The 24,156-nt window shown below is 35.0% G+C and overlaps 1 protein-coding gene across 17 annotated transcripts in view; it reads right to left on the reverse strand.

Annotated features, from left to right (window-relative positions):
- The window catches only part of FUT8 (fucosyltransferase 8), a 379,544-nt gene that overhangs the window by 20,626 nt on the left and 334,762 nt on the right, over positions 1 to 24,156 (reverse strand). For all 17 annotated transcript variants that reach the window (XM_073242251.1, XM_037006150.2, XM_073242247.1 and 14 more), the window contains 2 exons: positions 4,591 to 4,837; positions 672 to 848 (listed from right to left, as the gene is read on the reverse strand). In XM_073242251.1, coding sequence (XP_073098352.1) covers positions 672 to 848; positions 4,591 to 4,837 — 424 coding nt within the window. The remainder of the gene's footprint in view (positions 1 to 671; positions 849 to 4,590; positions 4,838 to 24,156) is intronic.

The raw sequence follows: 24,156 nt of genomic DNA on the forward strand, positions 1-24,156 counted from the left end.
TACATACTAACAGTTATATTCTTCCACTTAGAAAACACAGCTTTTGATTCTTTACCTTTCTTTAATATAACTTCCAAATTACAGAAGTTTGTATAAAGTAAAAATTTATATCTTACATATGTTTTCAGTTGTTTATAATTGTTATGAAGATAGTGAGATCAGAAGGGCAAGCACCAGTGTGTTTTAATGCCAACAGTGCTGTATAATGGGTTAGCATTGCAGATTGAATGCTTATGTCACCCTAGAATTCATATGTTTAAGCCTTAACCCACAGTGTGATGGTATTTGGAGATGGGAGCTTTCACAGATTATTAGGGTTAAATAAGGGCACGAAGGTGGGGACTTCATGATGGAATTAGTACCCTGATAAGAAGAGGCACTAGCAAGCTTGCTCTCTCTCTTCCAAGTGCACAAAGAGGTCACGTGAGTGCATAGTGAGAAGGTGGCTACCTACATGCCAAGAAAAGAGGATTCAGAATGAAATCTATACCTACTGGCACCTCAAATGTGCTTTGATTATATGAACAGTCACACAGGCATACAGTTGTATGAATTTAAGAAACCCAATAATCAGTAATAATACTATAACAAGAAGCACAACTCATGGGAATTAAGGATCCCTTTCTATTGAAAAGAATCTCATTCTAGAATCACTAGTTCATCAAACTTACTTTGTTTTTGCCTCCTTTAACAAAGAAGGATCATCTGTGGCCAAATATACTCTTTTTTTATCCACTTGCATTCTGCGAGCAAGAAGCTGAAAATGCTCTTCAACGTGCACCATGTATTCCTCAATGGGATGGAAAGCTGCTTCTGTTCCCACTTTGTCTGTGCGTCTGACATGGACTCTGAGGGGCACAGGGAGGAAGTCAGATTATGCTGATAATACTCTGGTACACTAGGTGCTTTTAGGATACTCAACTTTATATGCCTGTTCATGGTGGCATTATGGACGATTTAAACCAATTTGTCTTTCACTTTCAGCGTTAGAAAAAAACTAATTAAAAAATTCAAACACATATATTCTAAATATATAATTTATATATCTGCATGGTAACACACAGAAAAAGAATTAGAAAATAAATGAAGTCTTTGAGGAATGCTTTCTTATACAGAAAGCAATTGGTATATCAAAAATAAATAAGAGATTCCAGACTTATGCTCTATATACCAGGCAGCAAAATACCAATCGGCCTTTCAGAAAAAAATGGATATAACTTTCAAGATTTTTGACAAATGATCTAAAGACTCACAGTTATTATTACAGAACATTAAATATATCATTTGTAATGTTTTGATGCCAAGTTTTCAATTTCTTCATTTCATCCTGTATAGTCCCTGTAACTGCCAGCTTGTACAATTTAAAGTCATGTGCAGAATAAACAAACAAACAAACAAACAAACAAATAAAGTTGTCTGATGAAAACACAGATCCTCATGGTTTCTTTCTATAGTGCAAATGAGGCAAGCAAACCTTTCAAGGATTCTTACTATTTTAAGTTCATGGCACCATTTTAGACGTTTTGTTGTTTGCATAATGAATTTCCTTTCTATTTTTCACTCTATCAAATACAAGTAGATAACAATCTTATCTGTCCTATTTAAGAAAATCTCCAAAGTTGTAAAATTGGGAACACAGATTTACATTGTCCTGAACTGAGTAAGGCATTGACTTCCACAGTTTTCTCCTATCTTAGTGCCTCCAAAGTAATTTTAATGAAAATAAGAATAATAATAGTCATAGTTTGTTTTCATAAATTAAAACTCCCCTTAAATTTGCCCTTCCTGCATCTCCCCTCCCTGAACTATTAAACCACTATTCATATGTGGGAAAAGGAGAAAAGTAGATTTCTTTTCTATAGATCATAGTATATGGACATGCCTTAGGTCAAGCTGAAGGCCAAGTTTTTATTATGAATCTGGAGTGAGGGTTTGATCTCATTGGAGTTATTCTGACAATTTCATGGCTATTCTTTCCTCTGCCTTCTAAACTAGAGCCCATATGTGAATACTATCATATGAATACCTATTCTATCATCTTTTCCTTCCCACATCCTTCTTAATCACTGCTTCCCTCAGGAAATGGGAATTATTCACTATGCTCCATAGAGATGATATGGGACAGAAAGAACAAGTCCACTGAATTTCAATGAAAAGTTAATGAAAAGAAACACTATTTAATACTCGGATTTCACATTGTATTTTCTCTATCTCTAACATTAAGAAAGTAACTTTCATATTTATAAAAACTAAGATACAAGGGAAGATAAATAAAATAAAAATAAAAACAAAGGAAAGCTATAATAACAGAAAGAAGATTGAAGGAAGAGGAGCATTTGAGGCAGTGGCAGAGTACTACTAAACAATTTTCTCAGTTGTCCAGGTACCCCTGAAATTAGGCCTGGATCAGTAATTTGGGAGAGGACCATAATGGAATCTCTATGGAAGAATCAGAATGTTAGACCTGTGAAGAATATCAGAAGTCACTTAATTTAATGTAACTCTTTAATTTGATAGCTAGGAAAACTGATGCTTCTGAAGACATTTCAGAAAACAAAAAGACAACATAAGGCAAAGGGAGATGGTTTCTCTCTTACGTTTCCACCCAGTCTCCATAAAAGTAAAAGTTACTTGTGTACTTGCTTGATTTTCACTATTAGATATCAAGCTCTTTTGGCATAGGGAATCTGATTTTATTACTCCCAAATGTACCACAGCAAATAAATGAATGAATGGATAACAAGCAGACACAAAAATCTAATTGTTTAATATAGTGTTAGAGGTTACCGTAGATACCATCTAATCTAGATTTTGTTTTGGTTTTGGTTTTTTAAATGAATGAGGAAAGAGTGGCAATCAATGAAGGCCCAGAATGATCAAATAAGTTGCCCAAAGTCATAATTTGTTCATGGTGGAAGCTAGCTGGGACCCCCAGATTCTTGAATCCTATTGTACTCCTCTTTCATTACAGCATGTTACCTCAATGTATGAATAAACTTAGTTGTCTGTGGTTCTTCTATTTGCATATTTGCCCAATTCTCAATATGGTGGATGGTCCGTGAAGAATTAATAAGGGTAGCTTTCTGGTATGTAGAACTATAGAAAATCCAAACAAAGTTAAGAAGGAAGTCTTGGGTTTGCTTTTATTAACTCTGGAACTTAGAGCAGAGATTTTCTTTCCTTAGTTTCCTCAACTGTAAAATATTTATCTCTGCTCATTTCATAAGATTGTTTTAACAAAGGTAATGTAGTTGAAGGTATTTTGGTAATTTAACTACTATACTGTTACCTTTCTCCATCTTCAAATCCTGTTCAAACACTGCAGTTGTGATGCTTTTCCTGATTCAGACAGAAGTACACTTCCCCTTCCCTGACCTCTACTTTTTATGCTCCTTTCAGGATATTTAATCATATTCTATTCATATAATGTTAGTTGTGTAAATCTCTTTTCCCACAGACTGTAATGAACTGGAAGGAGCCATTAAAAAAAAATTAATCTCTGTCCCCCACGGCAGCAGGTATTCAATAAATGTTCTGTAAATAAGTGAATGAATCAACATATATATTATTAATCAACAGGTGACTTTATTATAAACAGTATCAGCTATAGAATGCTAGAGTCTAACCTATAAGTAAGTCTACTTTCGGGAATTACTTTTAGTATCAGCCTCTCTGAAAGCTAATAGTATCATGCAGACATTTTTTCCACTGAATTAAAATCCTTTTATCATCCTTTATTTTCACATCATTATTTTTAGGATAGCTATTACTTTCCTTATTTTACAGATGAAAATAATGAAAGCCCAATATTACTATGAAGTAACTTGGCCCAGAATTAGGAAAAAGAGAGAATATTACCCAGCTAACTTAACTCTTAACCCACTATTTTTTCCATTAGGCAAAGAATATCTCCCATGGTGTGAAATCTGGCATTAGGACCAGGAAAACTCTTCTTTCCATAACTTTTTATGTATGTGTACAGAAACATATGCTTGTGAGCAAAGATGATCTCTAGGATTTTTCTTGTTCCCAGGATTTCTTGATATACCTCCTTAACAGGAGCATGAGAATGAGTATATATGTACACAACTCCCAAGTGGGCCAAGAGATAATTTTAAATAATAATTTTAACATTATCTTACATTACAAATGATATCCTATTCTCAAAATAGCCTTCAGGACAGAAAAGAAAACAGAACCTCAAAATGCAAAACAATTACCAGTGTGTCAATTAATGAAGCAATAGAAAAGCTATTAATGTGACAGTTTCATCTCATGGCACTGGGTAAGACAGGTGTCAACAGTGCTGGTTTCCTCAGGAAAGACAGCTTATCTCAGAAATATGCATTTAATGTATTTGTTGAATGAATAAATGAATAAATGAGTAAGAGTGACAAAGTATGATGACTCAGCTGGTCTAAGTAAACAAGGAAGAATTGTCTCCTTGTGGCCTAAAGTGAACTCTGGAACCTCTGTTTTGGGGTGGGGCTACGAAAATTAAACTATATATTGTAAAGTTCACAGTATATTATAAAGATATGAATTTCTGCTACTACATGTTACTTCATGAAGAACAAATCAGATTCTTACCCAATAACTGGATGTTTGAAGCCAAGCTTCTTGGTGGCCTCTTCTATTTCCTTTTCCAGCCAAGGCTGTGGGCGGATCAAGTATTTGACAAACTGGGACACCCACCACACTGCTGGGTCACCATGGAGTCGTACAAGTCGATCTGCAAGGTCCTCTGGTACAGCCAGGGGTAAATACGGAGGACGAGGGTGAAGACTGTCGACAATGGGGAGCTCAACCACCTGAACATTTTTATCCTTTACTTCACCTAAGAGAATATCAAAACATAACATCATCACCACACTGCATTCTTCATATAACAAGAACTCATTCTGAGCATTTTCATCTTCACAGCAACTCTAAAGAAGTACTGTAATTTTCGCTGTACAGAGGAAGCTAAGTAACTTGCTCAAGGTACTAGCACAAACAGTGACAGAGATAAATTCCACATTCAGGTTGGTCTGCTTCTCAAGGCCATGTGCTTTTCTTTTCTTTCATAATACATTGCCATAATAACACGTCATAAACCAGATAAGGATGGTATCCAGTACTCAAATTATTTAATCAGAGAATAACCATATTGCCATTGGACACAGCCAGCTAGGCAAAGCTCTGTTTTTTGTAATTATTGTTTTTTAACTAGATAATAAAGTGCTCTAAAAACTCCCAGCTTGTCATTATAGCAAATGGCTCTTGCATTACTTTCATGGCAGAGAACAATGACTCTGGAGATACCTAAAGATTACAATTATAAGCCAATAATTAATTGTTCCTTAATTTCTTTTGAAGAAAAAATAGATAATTCTGAAGTCTTTTTTTCTTTACCAAAATAGACCTTAATTATTCTCAATTACAGTAACAGAATATGTGTTGTTTACCTGGATATTAATTTAAATATGCTAATTTTATAGATGATTATTAGTTTCAGAATCCAACTTCTACACATCATTAATGTTACTGCTATTCTATTAGTTTTATAATGCAATGAAAAGAACACACCAAAATATGATAGTCAGCATCTTCAGAGTTTACTTTACATATTAAAGATAACACAGTAGTCACTAGGAGACACAAAGATACCAGGCAGAGAGATTTTACAAACATAAAATGTACTGAATTAAATTTTCATTAACAGAAAATATTAAGCTGAACATAGAAAATAACTCTAGTTAAGATGTTGTCATTCTGCATAATGAATTAGAATCACAGTTAATAACTGGACCATTAAAGAAAGAATGCACTTGTGGAGAATATACCTAGAATACATTTAAAATGTATTCACCAGAAAGAAACACAGTCCTCACATTCTGTTTTTCTGCATATATACAAAATGTTTTAAAGTAAATTACATGATCTGGGAATGTAATCACTCAAACCAACAGCATGGTTATTAGAAAGTCAGTTGGCATAAATAAGAATTATAAATGTCTGGTTAATAGTCTCTCTCTTTGATATGTAAAACTCATTTTAACCTTCTTAGACAAACTCCTTTAAATAGCATATCTATTGCATGAATAAATGGCAATAAAAAAATTTACCACCAGTATTGCAGTTCATCCTGGGTGCTGGTTAAGATGAAAAACTAATTAAGAGTATGAGGGGAAAAAGTGAGCTGTATTTTAAACTAAGCTTTAATATTCTCCCTAAGGCAAGGAAAATTGGGGTGCTTTCCCCAGTGTGGAGATGTAAGATAAATAGTACATGAATGAGAAAGGTAAGAAGACAGTTCTTCTTTTACAAAAAACAAAGAGAAAGAAAGGAAGACCTTACCCTCTCATATATGACCATAAACAAAAAGCAAATTAGTAGGGCTACCTTCCTTTCGTGATTTCTTCCTAACAAGGTTATTCTAAATGTTCTGTGTAATGAGTCTCTAATTTCACATATACCAAAGTATTACCCTGATTTTCCCAGGCCTCAACTTCCTTACAATTAGCCCTATTAACAGCTTTCAGATAGAAATGGAAACTATGCCTATAGCTTAGACAGAGAACTCAGTTTATTTTTTTGATTCTTTATTCATACATTTTGTTCATTTATTCATTCATTGACTTGATCAAATATTTGTTCAACACAACTATGTGATAAATACTGCACTAGGTAGAGTGTATGGTGATGACATGGTTCTTGCCCTCCAAGATTTCAGGATCAAAAACCTCACCCAGAACTGGCTGCTATCAGTGACAGAAAAATAAACAGAAAAATAACCATCACCAACAAACATGCTATCAAAAGATCTCAATACTCTAATGCCTATTAATATATTAATAAAAAGGTATTTATATATGTAAAAAATTGGCATAGAATAAAAGTTCAGCTTCCTCAGTAATGACATATTCCAAAATGCAGAAAATAACAGTACCTGCTATAGGAAGGTACCTTCTTTTATTTGGTTTGCCACCTAACATTGTATATTTTATTAGAATACACATTTAAAATAATTTAAATCTGGAACAGATTTAGAGGTGACCTTCAGTGCTTTCTAAACTTTCATCATTTATGTACCACCTTTATAATTTTTACCACAACCATGTACCATGTATACTATTAAATGTTTTAAAAATTCACTTTCAAAACTTTAAGAATTTATTTTACTGATGGCTATAACTTCACTGAAAACAAAGTCATGTTATTAAATTCTTAATGTTATTAATATAGATTTTATTGCTTATGAAGGGCTCTGAGCTCAAGCTAGATTTCTATTAAAAAAGGAGATTATTAGTGAGATTGTAAGAGGTGATAATTGCTTTTCCCTTTACATCATCTCCTATGAGTTTTAAACCAAATGAGAAACAAAGGGAGCAACAGAATGGCAATCAAAATATTAGCTTGATTACCAATAAAAGTGAGTTGGAAAATGTGGTATTGTGTTTTGGATTTATGGTCTCATGGGTTTTCTAATAGTTCCTATTCAGTCCTAAGAAGAATTTGTCAACCAAGGCCTACAACATGGTAAAGGAGGAGGAGCATGCCTTCTGAGAATGCGCCACACCAAGATAGAAACCAGAAAGCTGTGCCTGACATGTTTGATTCCTCCACCCAAGCTCACGACTTGTATAATGCGCTATTTTCCTTCCCAGTGGAAGGGAAATGAGGCTGGCAGAAAGAGCAAAAAAGCACTTCTGTACTTATCCCTTCAAAGGAATGGAATTAATTTCCCCTCTATAGAAACTCTTAAAGAATGGAGAATTCACAGTGCCTGTCCCTGCCCAGCTCCACCCCCACTCCCAAACAATTATCCAGTGTTAAAGAACTATTAAAGATATTTTGATACCAAATTAAGACTTTATCTTGGGGATAATCAGAAAGACTGAGAAAGGAATAACTTTCTCAATTATATGATTCAATGTTTCTTTTAATGTTTTATTAGGAAACTGCCTAAAATTATTTCTGGTAATCTGTGGTAGGTTTCAGAATTTGAGAAACACAGATTTAATTTAAACTCCCTCATTTACAGAGGAAACAGACTAAGAGAGGTTAAGTAAACTTCTCAAAGGTAACAGCTAATAAAAGGACCAGGATCAGACTCAAGTGTTTATTACTTATATTACATTCTGTTTTCTGGAACCTACTTTTTTAAAGCATTTAAGTATGGTCCTTTGGATCAATCAAGAGTGCTCTGCCATTCTCTTATGAATTTCGTGTTGTAAAAAAAAAATGCACTGCAATAAATTTCTACCAAGAGAATGTTTTATTAGTAGAAGTCATACCTAAACCACACTACTCATTTATAGAGAATCAGTGCAAACTAGCCTGGGTGTTACCCAATTCCCTGCCTAGGGAACTGATATGGTCATTATTAATTATTTCCTGAATTCATTTACAAGATTACTTCCTCTTGTTGATAATCTGGTCATTCTCTTTACTAAGGGTAGACCAGACTCAAAGGGCTTGTTAGTATACTTATAGCCATCTACCAGGAGCACAGATAGCTCTTTGAAAGGGAGCATTCTCCATAGCTGCAGGCAAGTACCTCTAGAGAAGCCCTCTTCCCTGTGAGTTCATTCATAACAGCCCCATTTAAAAGCATTACTTACTTGGTCATCATTTCAAGTACCCTAAGACAGAAACTAGTCTATTAGAATTATTAGTCTTCAGTAGACACAACAGAAATGGTTTGAGAAGCTTAACATCAACTAGAATGAACATGTTCTGCTATAACAAAAAATGTTTCAAGGGTGGAAAAGATTTTGGGTCCTAGTCCAGGAGATTTCTCCTGCATTTACTGCTTTCTTTCTTCATTTGCTGCTCAGTAACTGTTACCACTCTGACTTGTGAGAGAAGCAGAACTCAAGAAGGGGAAGTCTCCCAAAGACAGAACTCAGAGAGCTCAGATGGTCAAGGCAAAGAAGTTTGGAATAGGGTTGCCAGTTGAGAATAATCTCCAACATGACATCACTACCTGGAATTTACAGGAGGAGAAAGGGACTATTAATAACTTTTGGTGATTCTAAACCAGGAAAGTTGTCTGCTTTCTGGATGCAAGCCTCTTAAAAGAGGTTTCCCTTGATACCCAAGTAAGTACTTCTTCCAAATAGGGAAAAGTACTTTATTCCAAGTACTTCTCCCAAAGAGCTGCCTTGAATGGCTATAGCTGCTAAGCCATCACACCCAACTGCCATTCCAGGGACGGCCAACGGCTGAGACTCATGGTATTTGAGGATGGAGCAGGGAGTGACACCAAACAAAATATAGTGGGGCAAATGCCTGTTCATTCAGTACCTTGACTGTGCACAGTGATTAAGGGTATGGGCTTTGGAATTACAAAAGCTGGTATTTAAATCTGCTATCACTTAACAGTTGTGTGACCTTGGAAAAGTCATATTTAACTTCACTCCAATTTCTTCATCTGGAAAATGGCATTGCTAATACTGTTTCATTCATCTGTAGGATGAGATTAATAATAGTATCTTATTCATGGAATTATTTTTAGGATGATATATTCAATGTTGACGGATTTTTGAATGTTGTACTATCCTTGCATCTCTGGGATGAATTCCACTTAATCATGATGGATGATCTTTTTGATGTATTTTTGAATTTGGTTTGCTTATATTTTGTTGAGTATTTTTGCATCTATGTTCATCAGGGATATTGGTCTGTAATTTTCTTATATTGTGGTGTCTTTGCCTGGTTTTGGTATTAGAGTGATGTTGGCTTCATAGAATGAGTTTGAGAGTATTCCCTCCTCTTCTCCTTTTTGGAAAACTTTAAGGAGGGTGGATATTAAGTCTTCACTAAATGTCTGATAAAATTCAGCAGTGAAACCACCTGGGCCTGGTGTTATGTTCTTAGGTAGTTTTTTGATTCCCAATTCAATTTCTTTGCTGGTAATTTGTCTATTCAGATTTTCTGTTTCTTCCTGGGTCAGTCCTGGAAGGTTGTATTTTTCTAGAAAGTTGTCCATTTCTTCTAGGTTATCCAGTTTGCTACCATATAATTTTTCATAGTATTCTCTCATAATTCTTTGTATTTCTGTGGTGTCCATAGTGATTTTTCCTTTCTCATTTATGATTATGTTTATGTGTGTGGACTTCCTCAACAGTATATTTTAAACGGACTGTTCTTGATGTAAGTGTTCCTAAGGCTAAATAGATATCACCATCAAAAATAAAACCATAGCAAAGAAAGTAGACCAACCTAATACTAACTAAATGTAAAATAAAATCAGCTATCCACAAAATCAGTCAAGGGAAAGACAAAAGAGTACAGAATAAAACACCTAACATATCAAGAGTGGAGGAGGAAGAAAAAGAAGGGAGAGAAATAAAGAATCATCAGACTGTGTTCATAATAGCGTAATAAGTGAGTTAAGTTAGACATTTGGATAGTAAAGAAGTTACCCTTGAACCTTTGGTAACACAAATCCAAAGCCTACAATGGCAATAAGTACATATCTATTGATAATGATCCTAAATGTAAATGGACTGAATGCACCAATCAAAAGACACAGAGTAGTAGAATGGATAAAAAAGCAAGACCCATCTATATGCAGCTTACAAGAGACTCACCTCAAACCCAAAGACATACACAGACTAAAAGTCAAGGGATGGAAAAAGATATTTCATGCAAACAATAGGGAGAAAAAAAGCAGGTGTTGCAGTACTTGTAGCAGACAAAATAGACTTCAAATAAAAGAAAGTAACAAGAGACAAAGGACATTACATAATGATAAAGGGGTCAGTCCAAGAAGATGATATAACCATTATAAATATATATGCACCCAATACAGGAACACCAACATATGTGAAACAAATACTAACAGGAGGAAATAGAAAGCAATGCATTCATTTTAGGAGACTTCAACACACCACTCATTCCAAAGGACAGATCAACCAGACAGGAAATAAGTAAGGACATAGAGGCACTGAATAACACACTAGAACAGATGGACTAACAGACATCTATAGAACTCTACACCCAAAAGCAGCAGGATACACATTCTTCTCAAGTGCATATGGAACATTTTCCAGAATAGAACAAAAAGAGCCTCAGTAAATTCAAAAAGATTGAAATTCTACCAACCAACTTATCAGATCACACAGGTATAAAACTAGATATAAATTGTATGAAGAAAACAAAAAGGCTCACAAACACATGGAGGTTTAACAACATGCTCCTAAATAACCAATGGATCAATGACCAAATTAAAATAGACATCAAGCAATATATGGAGACAAATGAAAACATCAGCACAATGTCCCAACTTCTGTGGGATGCAGTGAAGGCAGTTATAAGAGGAAAGTATATAGCAATCCAGGCCTATTTAAAGAAGGAAGAACCACCCTAAATGAACTCTAAAAATACAATTATTGGAACTGGAAAAAGAAGAACAAATGAGGCCCAAAGTCAACAGAAGGAGGGACATAATAAAGATCAGAGAAGAAATAAATAAAATTGAGAAGAATAAAACAATAGAAAAAAATTAATGAAACCAAGAGCTGGTTCTTTGTGAAAATAAACAAAATAGATAACCCCCTACAGACTTATTAAGAGAAAAAGAAGAGAATCTACACACATAAAAAGAATCAGAAATGAGAAAGGAAAAATCATGATGGACACAACAGAAATACAAAGAATTATTAGAGAATACTATGAAAATCTATATGCTAACAAACTGGATAACCTAGAAGAAATGGACAACTTTCTAGAAAAATAAAACCTTCCAAGACTGACCCACGAAGAAACAGAAAATCTAAACAGACCAATTACTAACAAAGAAATTGAATTGGTAATCAAAAAACTACCCAAGAACAAAACCCCTGGATGAGAAGGATTCACTGCTAAATTTTATCAGACATTTAGAGAAGACTTAATACTCATTCTTCTTAAAGTTTTCCAAAAAGTAGAATATGAGGGAATACTTCCAAACTCCTTCTATGAAGCCAGCATCACTCTAATACCAAGACCAGGCAAAGAACCCACAAAAAAAGAAAATTACAGACCAATATCTCTGATGAACATAGATGCAAAATACTCAACAAAATATTAGCAAACTGAATTAAAAAATACAACAAGAGGATCATACACCATGATCAAGTGGGATTCATCTCAGGGATGCAAGGATGGTACATTTGAAAATCCATCAACATTATCCACCACATAAACAAAAAGAAGGACAAAAACCACATGATCATCTCCATAGATGCTGAAAAAGCATTCAACAAAATTCAACATCCATTCATGATAAAAACTCTCAACAAAATGGGTACAGAGGGAAAGTACCTCAACCTAATAATATCTGTATATGACAAACCTACAGCCAACATCATACTTAACAGTGAGAAGCTGAAAGCTTTTCCCCTAAGATGGGGAACAAGGCAAGGATGCCCACTCTTTCCACTTTTATTCAACATAGTACTGGAAGTCCTAGCCACGGTGATCAGACAATGCAAAGAAATAAAAAGTATCCAGATTGGTAAGGAAGAAGCCAAACTGTCACTGTTTGCAGATGACATGATATTGTACATAAAAAACCCTAAAGAATCCACTCTAAAACTACTAGAATGAATATCTGAATTCAGCAAAGTTGCAGGATACAAAATTAATACACAGAAATCTGTTGCATTCCTCTACACTAATGATGAACTAGCAGAAAGAGAAATCAGGAAAACAATCCCAATTGCATCAAAAAGAATAAAATACCTAGGAATAAACCTAACCAAGGAGGTGAAGGACCTATACCCTGAAAACTACAAGACACTCTTAAGACATATTAATGAGGACACTAATAAATGGAAATTTATCCCATGCTCTTGAGTAGGAAGAATTAATATTGTCAAAATGGCCATCCTGCCTAAAGCAATCTACGGATTCAATGCAATCCCTATTAAAACACTGACAGCATTCTTCAACAAACTGGAATAAATAGTTCTAAAATTCATATGGAAACACAAAAGACCCCAAATAGCCAAAGCAATCCTGAGGAGGAAGAACAAAGCATGGGAGATCTCACTTCCCAACTTCAAGCTCTACTACAAAGCCACAGTAATCAAGACAATTTGGTATTGACACAAGAACAGACCCATAGACAAGTGGAACAGAATAGAGAGTCCAGATATTAACCCAAGCATTTATGGTCAATTAATATATGATAAAGGAGCTATGGATATAAAATGGGGAAATGACAGCCTCTTCAACAGCTGGTGTTGGCAAAACTGGAGAGCTACATGTAAGAAAATGAAACTGGATTATGTCTAACCCCATACACAAAAGTAAATTTGAAATGGATCAAAGACCTGAATGTAAGTCATGAAATCATAAAACTCTTAGAAGAAAACATAGGCAAAACTCTCTTGGACATAAACATGAGCAATTTCTTCGTGAACCTATCTCCCTGGGCAAGGGAAACAAAAGCAAAAATGAACCAGTGGGACTATATCAAACTAAGAAGCTTCTGTACAGCAAAGGACACCATCAGTAGCACAAAAAGGCATCCTACATTATGATAAAATATATTCATAAATGACATTTTTCATAATGGGTTGATATCTAAAATATACAAAAAGCTCACACACCTCAACAAACAAAATGCAAATAATCCAATTAAAAAATGAGCAGAGGATCTGAACAGACACTTCTCCAAAGAAGAAATTCAGATGGCCAACAGGCACGTGAAAAGATGCCCCACATTGCCAATCATCAGAGAAATACAGATTAAAACCACATGAGATATCACCTCATACCAGTTAGGATGGCCAACATCCAAAAGACAGACAACAACAAATGTTGGTGAGGTTGTGGAGAAAGGGGAACCCTCCAACACTGCTGGTGGGAATGTAAATTAGTTCAACCATTGTGGAAAGCTGTATGGAGGTTCCTCAAAAAACTCAAAATAGATACACCATTTGACACAGGAATTCTACTCTTAGGAATTTACCCTAAGAATGCAAGAGCCCAGTTTGAAAAAGACATATGCACCCCTGTTTATCGCAGCACTATTTACAACAGCCAAGAAATGGAAGCAACCTAAGTGTCCATCAGTAGATGAACAGATAAAAAGATGTGGTTCATATACACAATGGAATATTATTCAGCCATAAGAAGAAAATAAATCCTACCATTTGCAACAACATGGATGGAGCTAGAAGGCATTATGCTCAGTGAAATAAGCCAGGCAGAGAAAGACAAGTATCAAATGATTTCACTTGTCTGTGGAGTATAAGAACAAAGCAAAAAACTGAAGGAACAAAACAGCAGCAGACTCACAGAACGCAAGAATGGTAACCAACAGTTACCAAAGGGAAAGGGACTGGGGAGGATGGGTGGGAAGGGAGGTATAATGGGGAAAATGGGGCATTAAGATTAGCACACATAAGGTGGGGGGGGGGCATGGGGAAGGCAGTATTAACACAGAGAAGACAAGTAGTGATTCTATAGCATCTTACTATGCTGATGGACAGTGACTGTAATGGGGTATGTGGTGGGGACTTGATAATGGGGGGATTCTAGTAACCATAATGTTGCTCATGTAATTGTACATTAATAATACCAAAAAAAAAATACGTGTGAGGTCTGTTCTTTAACAATGAGGGTTTTTAACAATGAGGACATTAATATTTATATCCTCACTTAATGAATGTGTTCTGTTCTCATTTAAAATACAGAGGAAAGAGATTCCATTAAAAAGTGACCACCTGGGCTACTTCCTTTCATTTTCCTACCACTGCAGTTGATAGAGATCTCTTCTGGAACTTTATGAGCAACTGTCACCTGCCACATGAATTCCATCACTGCCACATGAAGTCCATCACTGCTCTATTTAGGCAACACTCTAAAAACTTGTGCCAGTTTGAAGCCTTCAACTAAATGAGTGAATGTTCTAAATTCAACTGTATGAAACACAGTGCAGTGTTAGCAAAATTCTTAAGAATTAGCATACCACACTATGGGAACGATTGTGCAGCATTCTTAGGAGGTGCTTGCTACCTTTAATAGCAATGGAAATGCCTTTCAAAGGCAACCAGACTCATGGTTTACTGACCTCAGTGATATTCTGATGGATTTAACTCTGGATAGGGGACTAAAAGAATAGCTAATGGAAAATGTGTAATATTTTAGTGATTTATGCAGTCCAAGATAAGGGAGGCCCGGACAGTGTCAAAAGAAAAAAGACCAGAGAGATTTGTTTCTTTCATGCCACTAAATAGAAGATTCCCTCCAGTCATTCTAAAGGTTTCTGAAACAAATTTAGTCATTTAACTTTTTTATACATATATAACTTCCTTTGCTAAGAGGTTCCAGACAGTCCACACACTGCTTGCTCATAAAGGGGATACTGCCAACAGTTTCTTTGATGATTCAGAAGGCCACAGGCCCTGTAACTCCATGGCTAGCACTTTGGGGAAGTTTTTTGTTTGTTTTTTAATAATTAAGTGCTTTCTCTGAAGGAATCCTAGAACAGCTTTTCTCACTGGTGAAAAATAAGACAATAGAGGAATGGAAGACCATGGAAAGAATGAGGCTTAATTTAATCAAATTTACTAAAAAGGTGAATCCCCACCTGTTTTCCCCCCACTCTTATAAAAAAAATCACAATCCCACTTTCATACTCTTATTCCTTCACCCTATGTCACATCTCCTTAAAAGAAATACCAGGAGATAGGATCTTATATAAAAATAGCCTTTTATTCCTTGAGCATCTCTGAAAGAGGTGACTTGGGTGTGCAGGTGTGCCATCGGGCTCTCACAGGGCAGTACTGTCAGTTGGCACACTGCGTTCCCTGTGTTTTGGGGAAATTATATAGCAGCCTCTGTGATTAGTACATAGTTGGAGAATTAGAAAGTAATATTTCATGTTGGATTTATACCTATTTGTAATTCCTCTGCTACATTATCATCTAATTATGTTAAATCAGGAAGGTCTAATTTGGGTTTACTAATGATAGGGTAAAGGTCAGTCCTAATACTCTGAGATACAAGAATTATAACTAGAAATTCTGGTTATACAGTGACAGGAGAAAATGAAAATACAGAGTCATGCTGGAAGAAGGAAAAAAATAACTTTTCAGAGAAAGTTTCAGAGCTCCCACTGTCATTGCTGTCAATCTGGTCTAAAGGACCCTCCTTTTCGCCTCTTCTGTGTTGAGTTGCATCTCTGGAAAGAGAGCTAATACTTTACAATCTGTATAGCCTCTAGTGGCATGGCTGAGATAAGTACTGTAAAGATATTACTCAAAAAAAATGGCTCTATTTTACTCTTTTTGGTTTAACTGCAGTAAGAGTAGGGGATATCCATAAATGAAGAACAACTATGAGACACAAGGCATGAAACCTTAACTATGGAGCATGGAAAGGGGGTTAAGGAGGAAGATATATGAAGCCAACACGGTGAAGAAGAGATGCCTGAGACAGTAAGAAGTAGCGTTTTGCCTCTTACTGCTTTAAAAAGTAACACTTTGTACAGATTTTATACTTCATGCTATGGTTCCCATGACATTGTTCATTTATGCCTGAATCAGAGACAGCACCACCACTACCACCTTCTTTAGGACCTGGACCAGAATTTACAAAGGAATACTTCTGTCACTCCCTTGCCAAGGAAATTAACTACTATTTCTCATCATATGCAACATAGTCTTAAACCTGCAGACAGTTTTCTATCAATCAGCCAAAGTCTCACCCGGTAGATCTAAAAAGCAGAGAATGTCATTTTACCATAATCATACCTTCATCTCAAATCATAAAGTTCTGGCAAGGATGAGGGTCGCATCTGTTCTTTCCATATACCTTACTCCTTCTCAATGACCCATGCTATAAGTCATTTCTAAAAAGCTCCTGTATCCACCCACTCTTCACCCCCTCTCCCTATCAGCAAATTCAATTTAAGAGCTAACATTTACTGACCACCAACTACATACCAGGTACTACACTAAAAGTTTTCCATACATTATTCTAATTCATCCATCAAAGTCTTGATGAGGTGAGAACTCTTACCACCGTTTTTCAGATGAAGTTAAGTAACTTGTTCAAGTTAACCCAACTTAGTAATCAGAAACAGGAGTTGAACCCAGATATTCTGATTATGGAATCTGAAGTCTTACTCCATTCTTACTCTATTACATTAAAGTTTCAGAGAAAGCTGAAGTGACTCTTCATGAAAAAAAAGGCGGGGGGATAGGGGGTGGCTGAGTGGGTCTCCACATGTGAGTTTAAATAAAAGACAAGGGGAGAGGTAACTCCAATGTGTAAAGTACAGATTTCTTTCCATAGTAGGTACTAGAGCTAGGAGTTTAATATTAAGTAAAGGACATAAGCTTCAAGCACTGACTTTGTGTACTCATATAAAGCAATTGGAGATGAATTGTGGCTCAATACAACAATTTCATTCATTGTCATTTTGGGCTCATACTGAGATTCCTGAAGCAACAAAAATAATAGCTAAAGATCACTTATCTAAAATTTAAATTATTTGTATGAAACAATTAGGGTGCTTTCTAGTCAACTTAAAAATCATTGTTAAGAGTTAATGTATTTTTTCCTACACATACACACAACAATAGTACATTACAGCAGTTAACAGTAGTATACAGCAGTATAATAGTATAACTCCTTTCAGGTTCCTAGACCCAATTTCAGTGTGTGTGACTGTGTGTGTGTGTGTGTGTGTGTGTGTGTGTATGTGTGTATGTGTGTGCGCGCGCGTGAAAGAGGGGAGGGCGGTCTTCCCATTCACAACACCAAGCGATTCTCGAACCCCAGTAGGGTGTCTGAGAATTCAACTCAATTCTGATGCTATCTGCATAGAGACAGCCCTGGATTCCCCAGGTGAAGGACTCTCCATCTTACAAGACTGCCCTCCACACCCCCACTTCAGAATCTGGTCACAAAGCCCAATGCAGTTACCTATGCTTCTGATCTACTGTCTACAGATTGGAGGTTCCCACAACCTCCCCATTAGGTTTGATTAATTTGCTAGAGCAGCTCACAGAACACAGGAAAACACTTTTTACCAGTTTAAGAAAGGATACTGTAAAGGATACAAGCTAACAGCCACATGAAGAGACACACAGGGCAAGGTCCCAAAATAAAGGACCTTCTATCCTTGTAGAGCTTGGGGCCTGGCTCAGGGGCATGTGGATGTGTTCTGGTTCCCCAAGCATGGAAGCTCTCCCAGACTGAGAAGCAGAATCCAAGGGAGCAGACAGTGATGATAAGCTCTTCTCAGGACTTTTTGTGAGGGCTTCACTGGGTAGTCAGGACTGACTACATTGTTGGCCATTGGCTGATTCAGTCTCCTGCCCCAGACTCTCATCAATATGACAAGACACTCATTTCACCTTTAAGACTCTGCAGTGTTTTCAGGAACTATGGATGAACACTAAATATACCTGGGAAATATATATATTTCATCATCTGAATGATCAAATATATATTTCTTATAACTCACTATATCACAGTTAATAATAGCTAGACAATTTGATTGTAAAGAGAGAATGTGAATTAACTAACCTATGACAGTCTTATTTCTTAATAATCATGTAATAAGCTTGCCATGAAGGAGACATAGCCTACTTCAGAACAAAGAATCTAGAAGCAAAGTTATCATAAAGAAATTTGTTATACTTATAAACCATTTTCCCTTTACCTATTTACATATTTCAAACTATTAAACACTGCTTTCCTTAAAAAATATTTCCTCTTTCATTTTCTTAAGTGGTGTATTTAGGGAAAGATAAAAATGAAAAAAATTCAATCTACTCATGAAGGCCTTATAAATGGAAGTATCTACCCTGATGATAGGTTCCCAAACTCCAGATACAGTAACTGATAGTATCCAGAATGAATCACAAAATAAATATAAATATTTTGTATTTTCAGAAACACATTTCATTTTTGATTACTATAATAATTAGCTTTTCTCATTTCAGTGGAATTTCTTAAAGATTTAAGAAATCACAGAAAGGACTTTTAGAGTTAATCATACAAAGGTAATTTTTAAGTCTATTCAATAGATTACTAAACTGAACATGCACGAATGAAGACAACTACAATTGTGTTTGTGCAGTTCATCTACTACATCTCAAGAATAAAGAGAAATAATGTTATTTAAGAGGATGGTGATCTAAATGACAACAGGATGATTCTCTTCTATGTGAAAAGATGAGTGCAGAGAGGGCGATATGTTCAATGTTTACAAAATCACAGACAAGGTTTAGACAAGGCATTCAAGAACGTGTTCACCAAATCTTAGAATCTGAGACTTTCACTGGAGCGTAAAAGAAGTAGTTTAAGAATAAATAAAATAAAGCCTATTTTTACACAATAGGAAAAATTTTTTACAGAACTCATGATTCCAAGAGAAGATAAAAGTAAAAAATAGTAGGTGTGAGGAAAAATATGAATGCTCAGACGTTGACATCAATAGTTAGTAGGTGAGCCTGCCATTCAGCAGCACAAGCTTTATTGGATGGCAACAATATTTCCGATAACATGCTACTGAGAAGTAACATTAAATCAGAGCACTGAACTGGATCAATCAGTGATATGACCAAAAATGCTTAGGCTTCAATGCACAGAAGCAACATAAGATGACTACATTACATTTTGGCTCTAAATGATGCTTTTAATTTGTGTACCAACAAACTATTATTTCTTTTCCTTAAAGTATGGATATAAGAGGTAGATATACCATAGAAACAAGAAAAGGATAAGAAGAGAAAGAATAGAACATTACTTATGTCTGCTGTTACTGCTTGCTTGGTTAGAGAGAATAGAATTCATAAAACCAAGGTATTATGAGTTCTCAAGCTACTACTACATAGTTTTGTTGGAACAAAAGTAATACATGGCTATTTCCTCTCACAAGTATCAAACAATGAAAAAAATATTTATTGAGCACTGTTTTAGCCAAAAAATCACTGGATACACAGAATAAAAACCTGGTAAATTAGCTTAAGTGAAAAGGAGATTACTAATAGAATAGAAGGGAATTGCCAAGAAACAAAGAGCAGGAAGTGCAACTGTATCTTATAAGAAATGGGAAACCTGTAATTTTTACCATGTTTCTGTGGCCTCATGGTCTGTGCAGGTCAGCTAAACTCTCCTTTCTGCTCACTGACTTCTCTCTTGCTTAGGGTCCATCTAGAGGTATCAGCCTCAGTCTGCGGGATTTTATAACTTAGTCTCACTCTCATAGAAGCTAGAATCTCTGTCTTATAATAATACTAACATTTACTGAGATCATGTGCTGAGTGTTATCTAAAGGCTTATAAATATTATTTCTTTTAATTACTGAAACAACTGCATAGGGTAAGTACACTTACAAATAAATGATTAATGAAGGAGTTAGAATCCAAATCCATCAGACTCCAGAGTGGGAGTACTCAACTACAAGATTAGATTACCCCTCAACAGGAAATCTAAACTGTCACAGCCCAGTTGAAGGATTAGTTTCCCAGGGTCAGGTAATCACCCTGGCCTGTATAGCTGCTAATATGTGTATGTGTGTGTGTGTGTGCATGTGTGTCTGTGTGTCAGAGGGGAGGAGTGGTTATATGATATACTTAAGACTGCAAGGGCTATATTCCCCAAAGAGATGTTATTAGATGGGATATGGGGAGTTAATAACTGCTAAACAGTAAACTGTTGGTTCTTTGGAATTTAAAATTTTAGGAATCTAACTTTCAGAACATAGGACAATTTAAAGAAAAATTCATGTATCCATTTCTATCACTATATTTTCCAGGCTGCATTATAATTAAGTTTTTATGTGTATTTGTCTCCACCATAAGTATAAGTACATAAACTTTAATCTATTCATCCTGTTACCTCAGCAACTACCACTACCCCAGGCATATAAAAAGCACAAAGTGCTTAACTGAATGAATAAGTTTAATATATAAAATACTATAATTAACATGGATCCCACAGTCTTCTGTAGGAAATAATCACTTAAGTAGTTAGCAGGTAAGCCTGCCATTCAGCATCACAATTTCAATGCTATGGGTAAAATTTGAGAATTGGGAATATTACTTGTTTTACTACTTTAAGATGCAAAACAGTCAATGTTACTCAGGTCCTACCTTTAATGAAGACCTTAACCTGTCTCTTATATAACAAATACTGAAAAATGGTATATCAATTCTTGCTAAGCTATATTTATAATAACACCTTTATTCTTGTTGCTTGCACAGTACTTGAAGGTGGCATTCCACCTTCAATCCATCAACCATTTTAAAAGTAGCTACTACCTAAATAGGGGAGAAGATATAATTTTTGCTTTTGCTGTTTTGTTATGACTTTACTATACACTTTTCCAGGGAGTTGAATGTAATTTCCTGGACATAAAGAATTATCTTTGAGAGTAACAAACACAATAGAGCCTATATTTTAGTTGTTAAGTAATATCATAATTTATTGTTTAATTTTACTTGATGTACAGAGTCTGATGGAACTAGAAATTATGTTTAGCATGTTTTATTGCTAGAACAAACTCTTCATTCACAATTTTATAGGTTTCACATTGTATATTTACTTTAAAAAGATGATGAAATGAATTTAGAAGAATCTCAATTAGAGTATTTCTGTATATCATAACAAAAAATATAAAAATGAATTAAATTTTACATTTAAAGGTAACATTTTAATATCTCTTGTTATTGCTGTTTGTGATCACTACTATCATTGTAATAAAACATACAGTACTTTTTTTCCAGTTTCAGAGAATTTTCACATTTTAGCTCAGTTTATTTGCAACTGAGTTTCTGTTCTCTTTAAGGCCTGTCTTCAAGTGAAGCTACTTTGGCAAAGCCTTACCTACTCGGGTTTTACCAAAGACTAACCAACTTGAGGAGAGGGAAATGCCCATCTCAGGTTCACAGAAAAACCGACCTAATCATAGGACTATAGAATACTTTTCTTCCCCCATATCATACCACTAGATTAATAGGGCTGCTTAATTACAATAAAGAATTACAGCTAAAAGAACTGCCTATTTAATGAGTCTCTAAGAAAAACCCAAAACAACAGGGGAGACAAAAACAGACACTAGAGGAAATTTAGTGTCTGATATCACAGATACAGCTAACAGCAAACAGCCTAACTCCTAGCCAGATAAACATAAAACCTCACACTAAAGGCCTATCTACTTCAATTCCATTTTATCCTATATATTATGTTCATTTTTCAATAAAAAATTACATGATATGCTAAAGACAAAAGATACAGACTGAAGGGACAAAACAACCATCAGATATAGGCTGATGGCAGAGATTTTGGAATTATCAGAGTGGGAATTTAAAATAGCTATGATCAATATACAAAGGACTCCAATAAGAAAAGTGGAACATATGCAAGGAGATGAATAATGCAAGCAAAAAGATGGAAACTCTCAGAAACAATAAAAAAAGTACTAGAAATAAAAAACACTGTAACAGAAATGAGGGATACCTTTGATGGGCTCAATTGTAGACTGGATATGACAAAGGAAAGAATCAGTAATCCTGAAGATATGATAATATGAATTTACAAAACCAGAAAGAGAAAAATGAACACAAAGGATGAAATAGATATCCAAGAACTGTAAGACCATTACAAAAGATGAACACATATATAATGGGGATACCAGAGGAACAGAAAAAGAAAGGAAGAAAAGAAATATTTGAAATAGTAATATCTGAGAATTTTCCAAAATTAATGATAGACACAAAACCAAAGGTTAGGAAACTCAGAGAACATCAGGCAGGAAAAAAACCAAAAAGAAAAAGAAAAGTCTGTATCTATGAATATTATATTCAAACAACAGAAAATCAGAGAAAAAATCTTGAAAGAAGTTGGGGAGGTGGGAGTGAACATAAGAGGAACAAGGATAAGAATTACATCGGCCTTCTCTTCAGAAGCCATGCAAACAAGAAAAGGGTGGAATGAAATACTCCAAAAAGTTTTGGAAGAATAAAACCATCTACTTGGAATGCTATATTCAGTGAAATTATCCTTCAAAAGTGAAGGAGAAATAAAAACTTCCTCTAACAAAAGTTCATGGAATTTGTTGCCACCTTCAGAGAAAAGGAAAACAATTTTGGTCAGAAACATACACACACATACAGACATACACACACATGCACACACACACACATATGTATATATACACATTCACATATATATAAAAGAATTTTATAAAAGGAATAAGGAAAGTAAAACAAAATTGTTTTACTTATTTTTAATTTAATAGATAACAGTTTGTTCAAAGTAATATTAGCAACAAAATACTTAGTGATTGTAGCTTATAGATAAGTGAAATGAATGACAACAATGCATAAGGGATGGAAGGGAGGAATTGGGACTACTCTCTTATAAAATACTTGCAATACCCATGAAGTGCTATAGTGTTATTTGAAAATAGTCTGGTATTAGTTGTAAAATGTGTATTGCAAACTCTCGGGCAACCACTTAGCATATTTATATGCTAAGACAGGAGAGAAAATGGGATCATATACAATTATCAGTTAAAACCAGGGAGGCAGAAGAGTAGAAAAAGATTAAAAATAAGAAAGAACAAGATCAACAAACAGAAAAAAGTCACAAATATGGTTTATATCAATGCATCTATATCAATAATAGCTTTAAATATAAATGATCTAAAATACATTAATTAAAGGAGACTGTCAAAGTGGATTTAAAAAGCAAGCCCCAATTGTATATTCTTTACAAGAAAATATGAAGACATAGGTATATTAAAAGTAAAGGGATGGTGAAAGAGATACCAGGCTAACACTAGCCAAAAGAAAACTGGAATAGCTTTTACATTTAAATTCAGACAAAGCAGACATCAGGGTAAGCAAAACTATCAGTGATAAAGAGAGGCATTATATAATGATAGAGGGCTAATTCTCCAAGAAGACGTAACTCTCCTTTATATGCCCCTAACAATACAGTGTAAAAATACGTAAGGTAAAAATGATAGAACTGCAAGGATAAATACATAAATTCACTATTATAGTTGTAGACTTCAACACCATTCTATCAGCAATTGACTAATAGAAAATTAATAAACGTACAATTGAACAGAATAGTATCATCAATCAACTGGACCTAACTGACGAGGAATAGTTCATCCTACAACAAAGAAAGCACATTCTTCTCAGGATC

The sequence above is a fragment of the Manis javanica genome, chromosome 8, assembly GCF_040802235.1.
Source record: "Manis javanica isolate MJ-LG chromosome 8, MJ_LKY, whole genome shotgun sequence".
Taxonomy (NCBI): domain Eukaryota; kingdom Metazoa; phylum Chordata; class Mammalia; order Pholidota; family Manidae; genus Manis; species Manis javanica.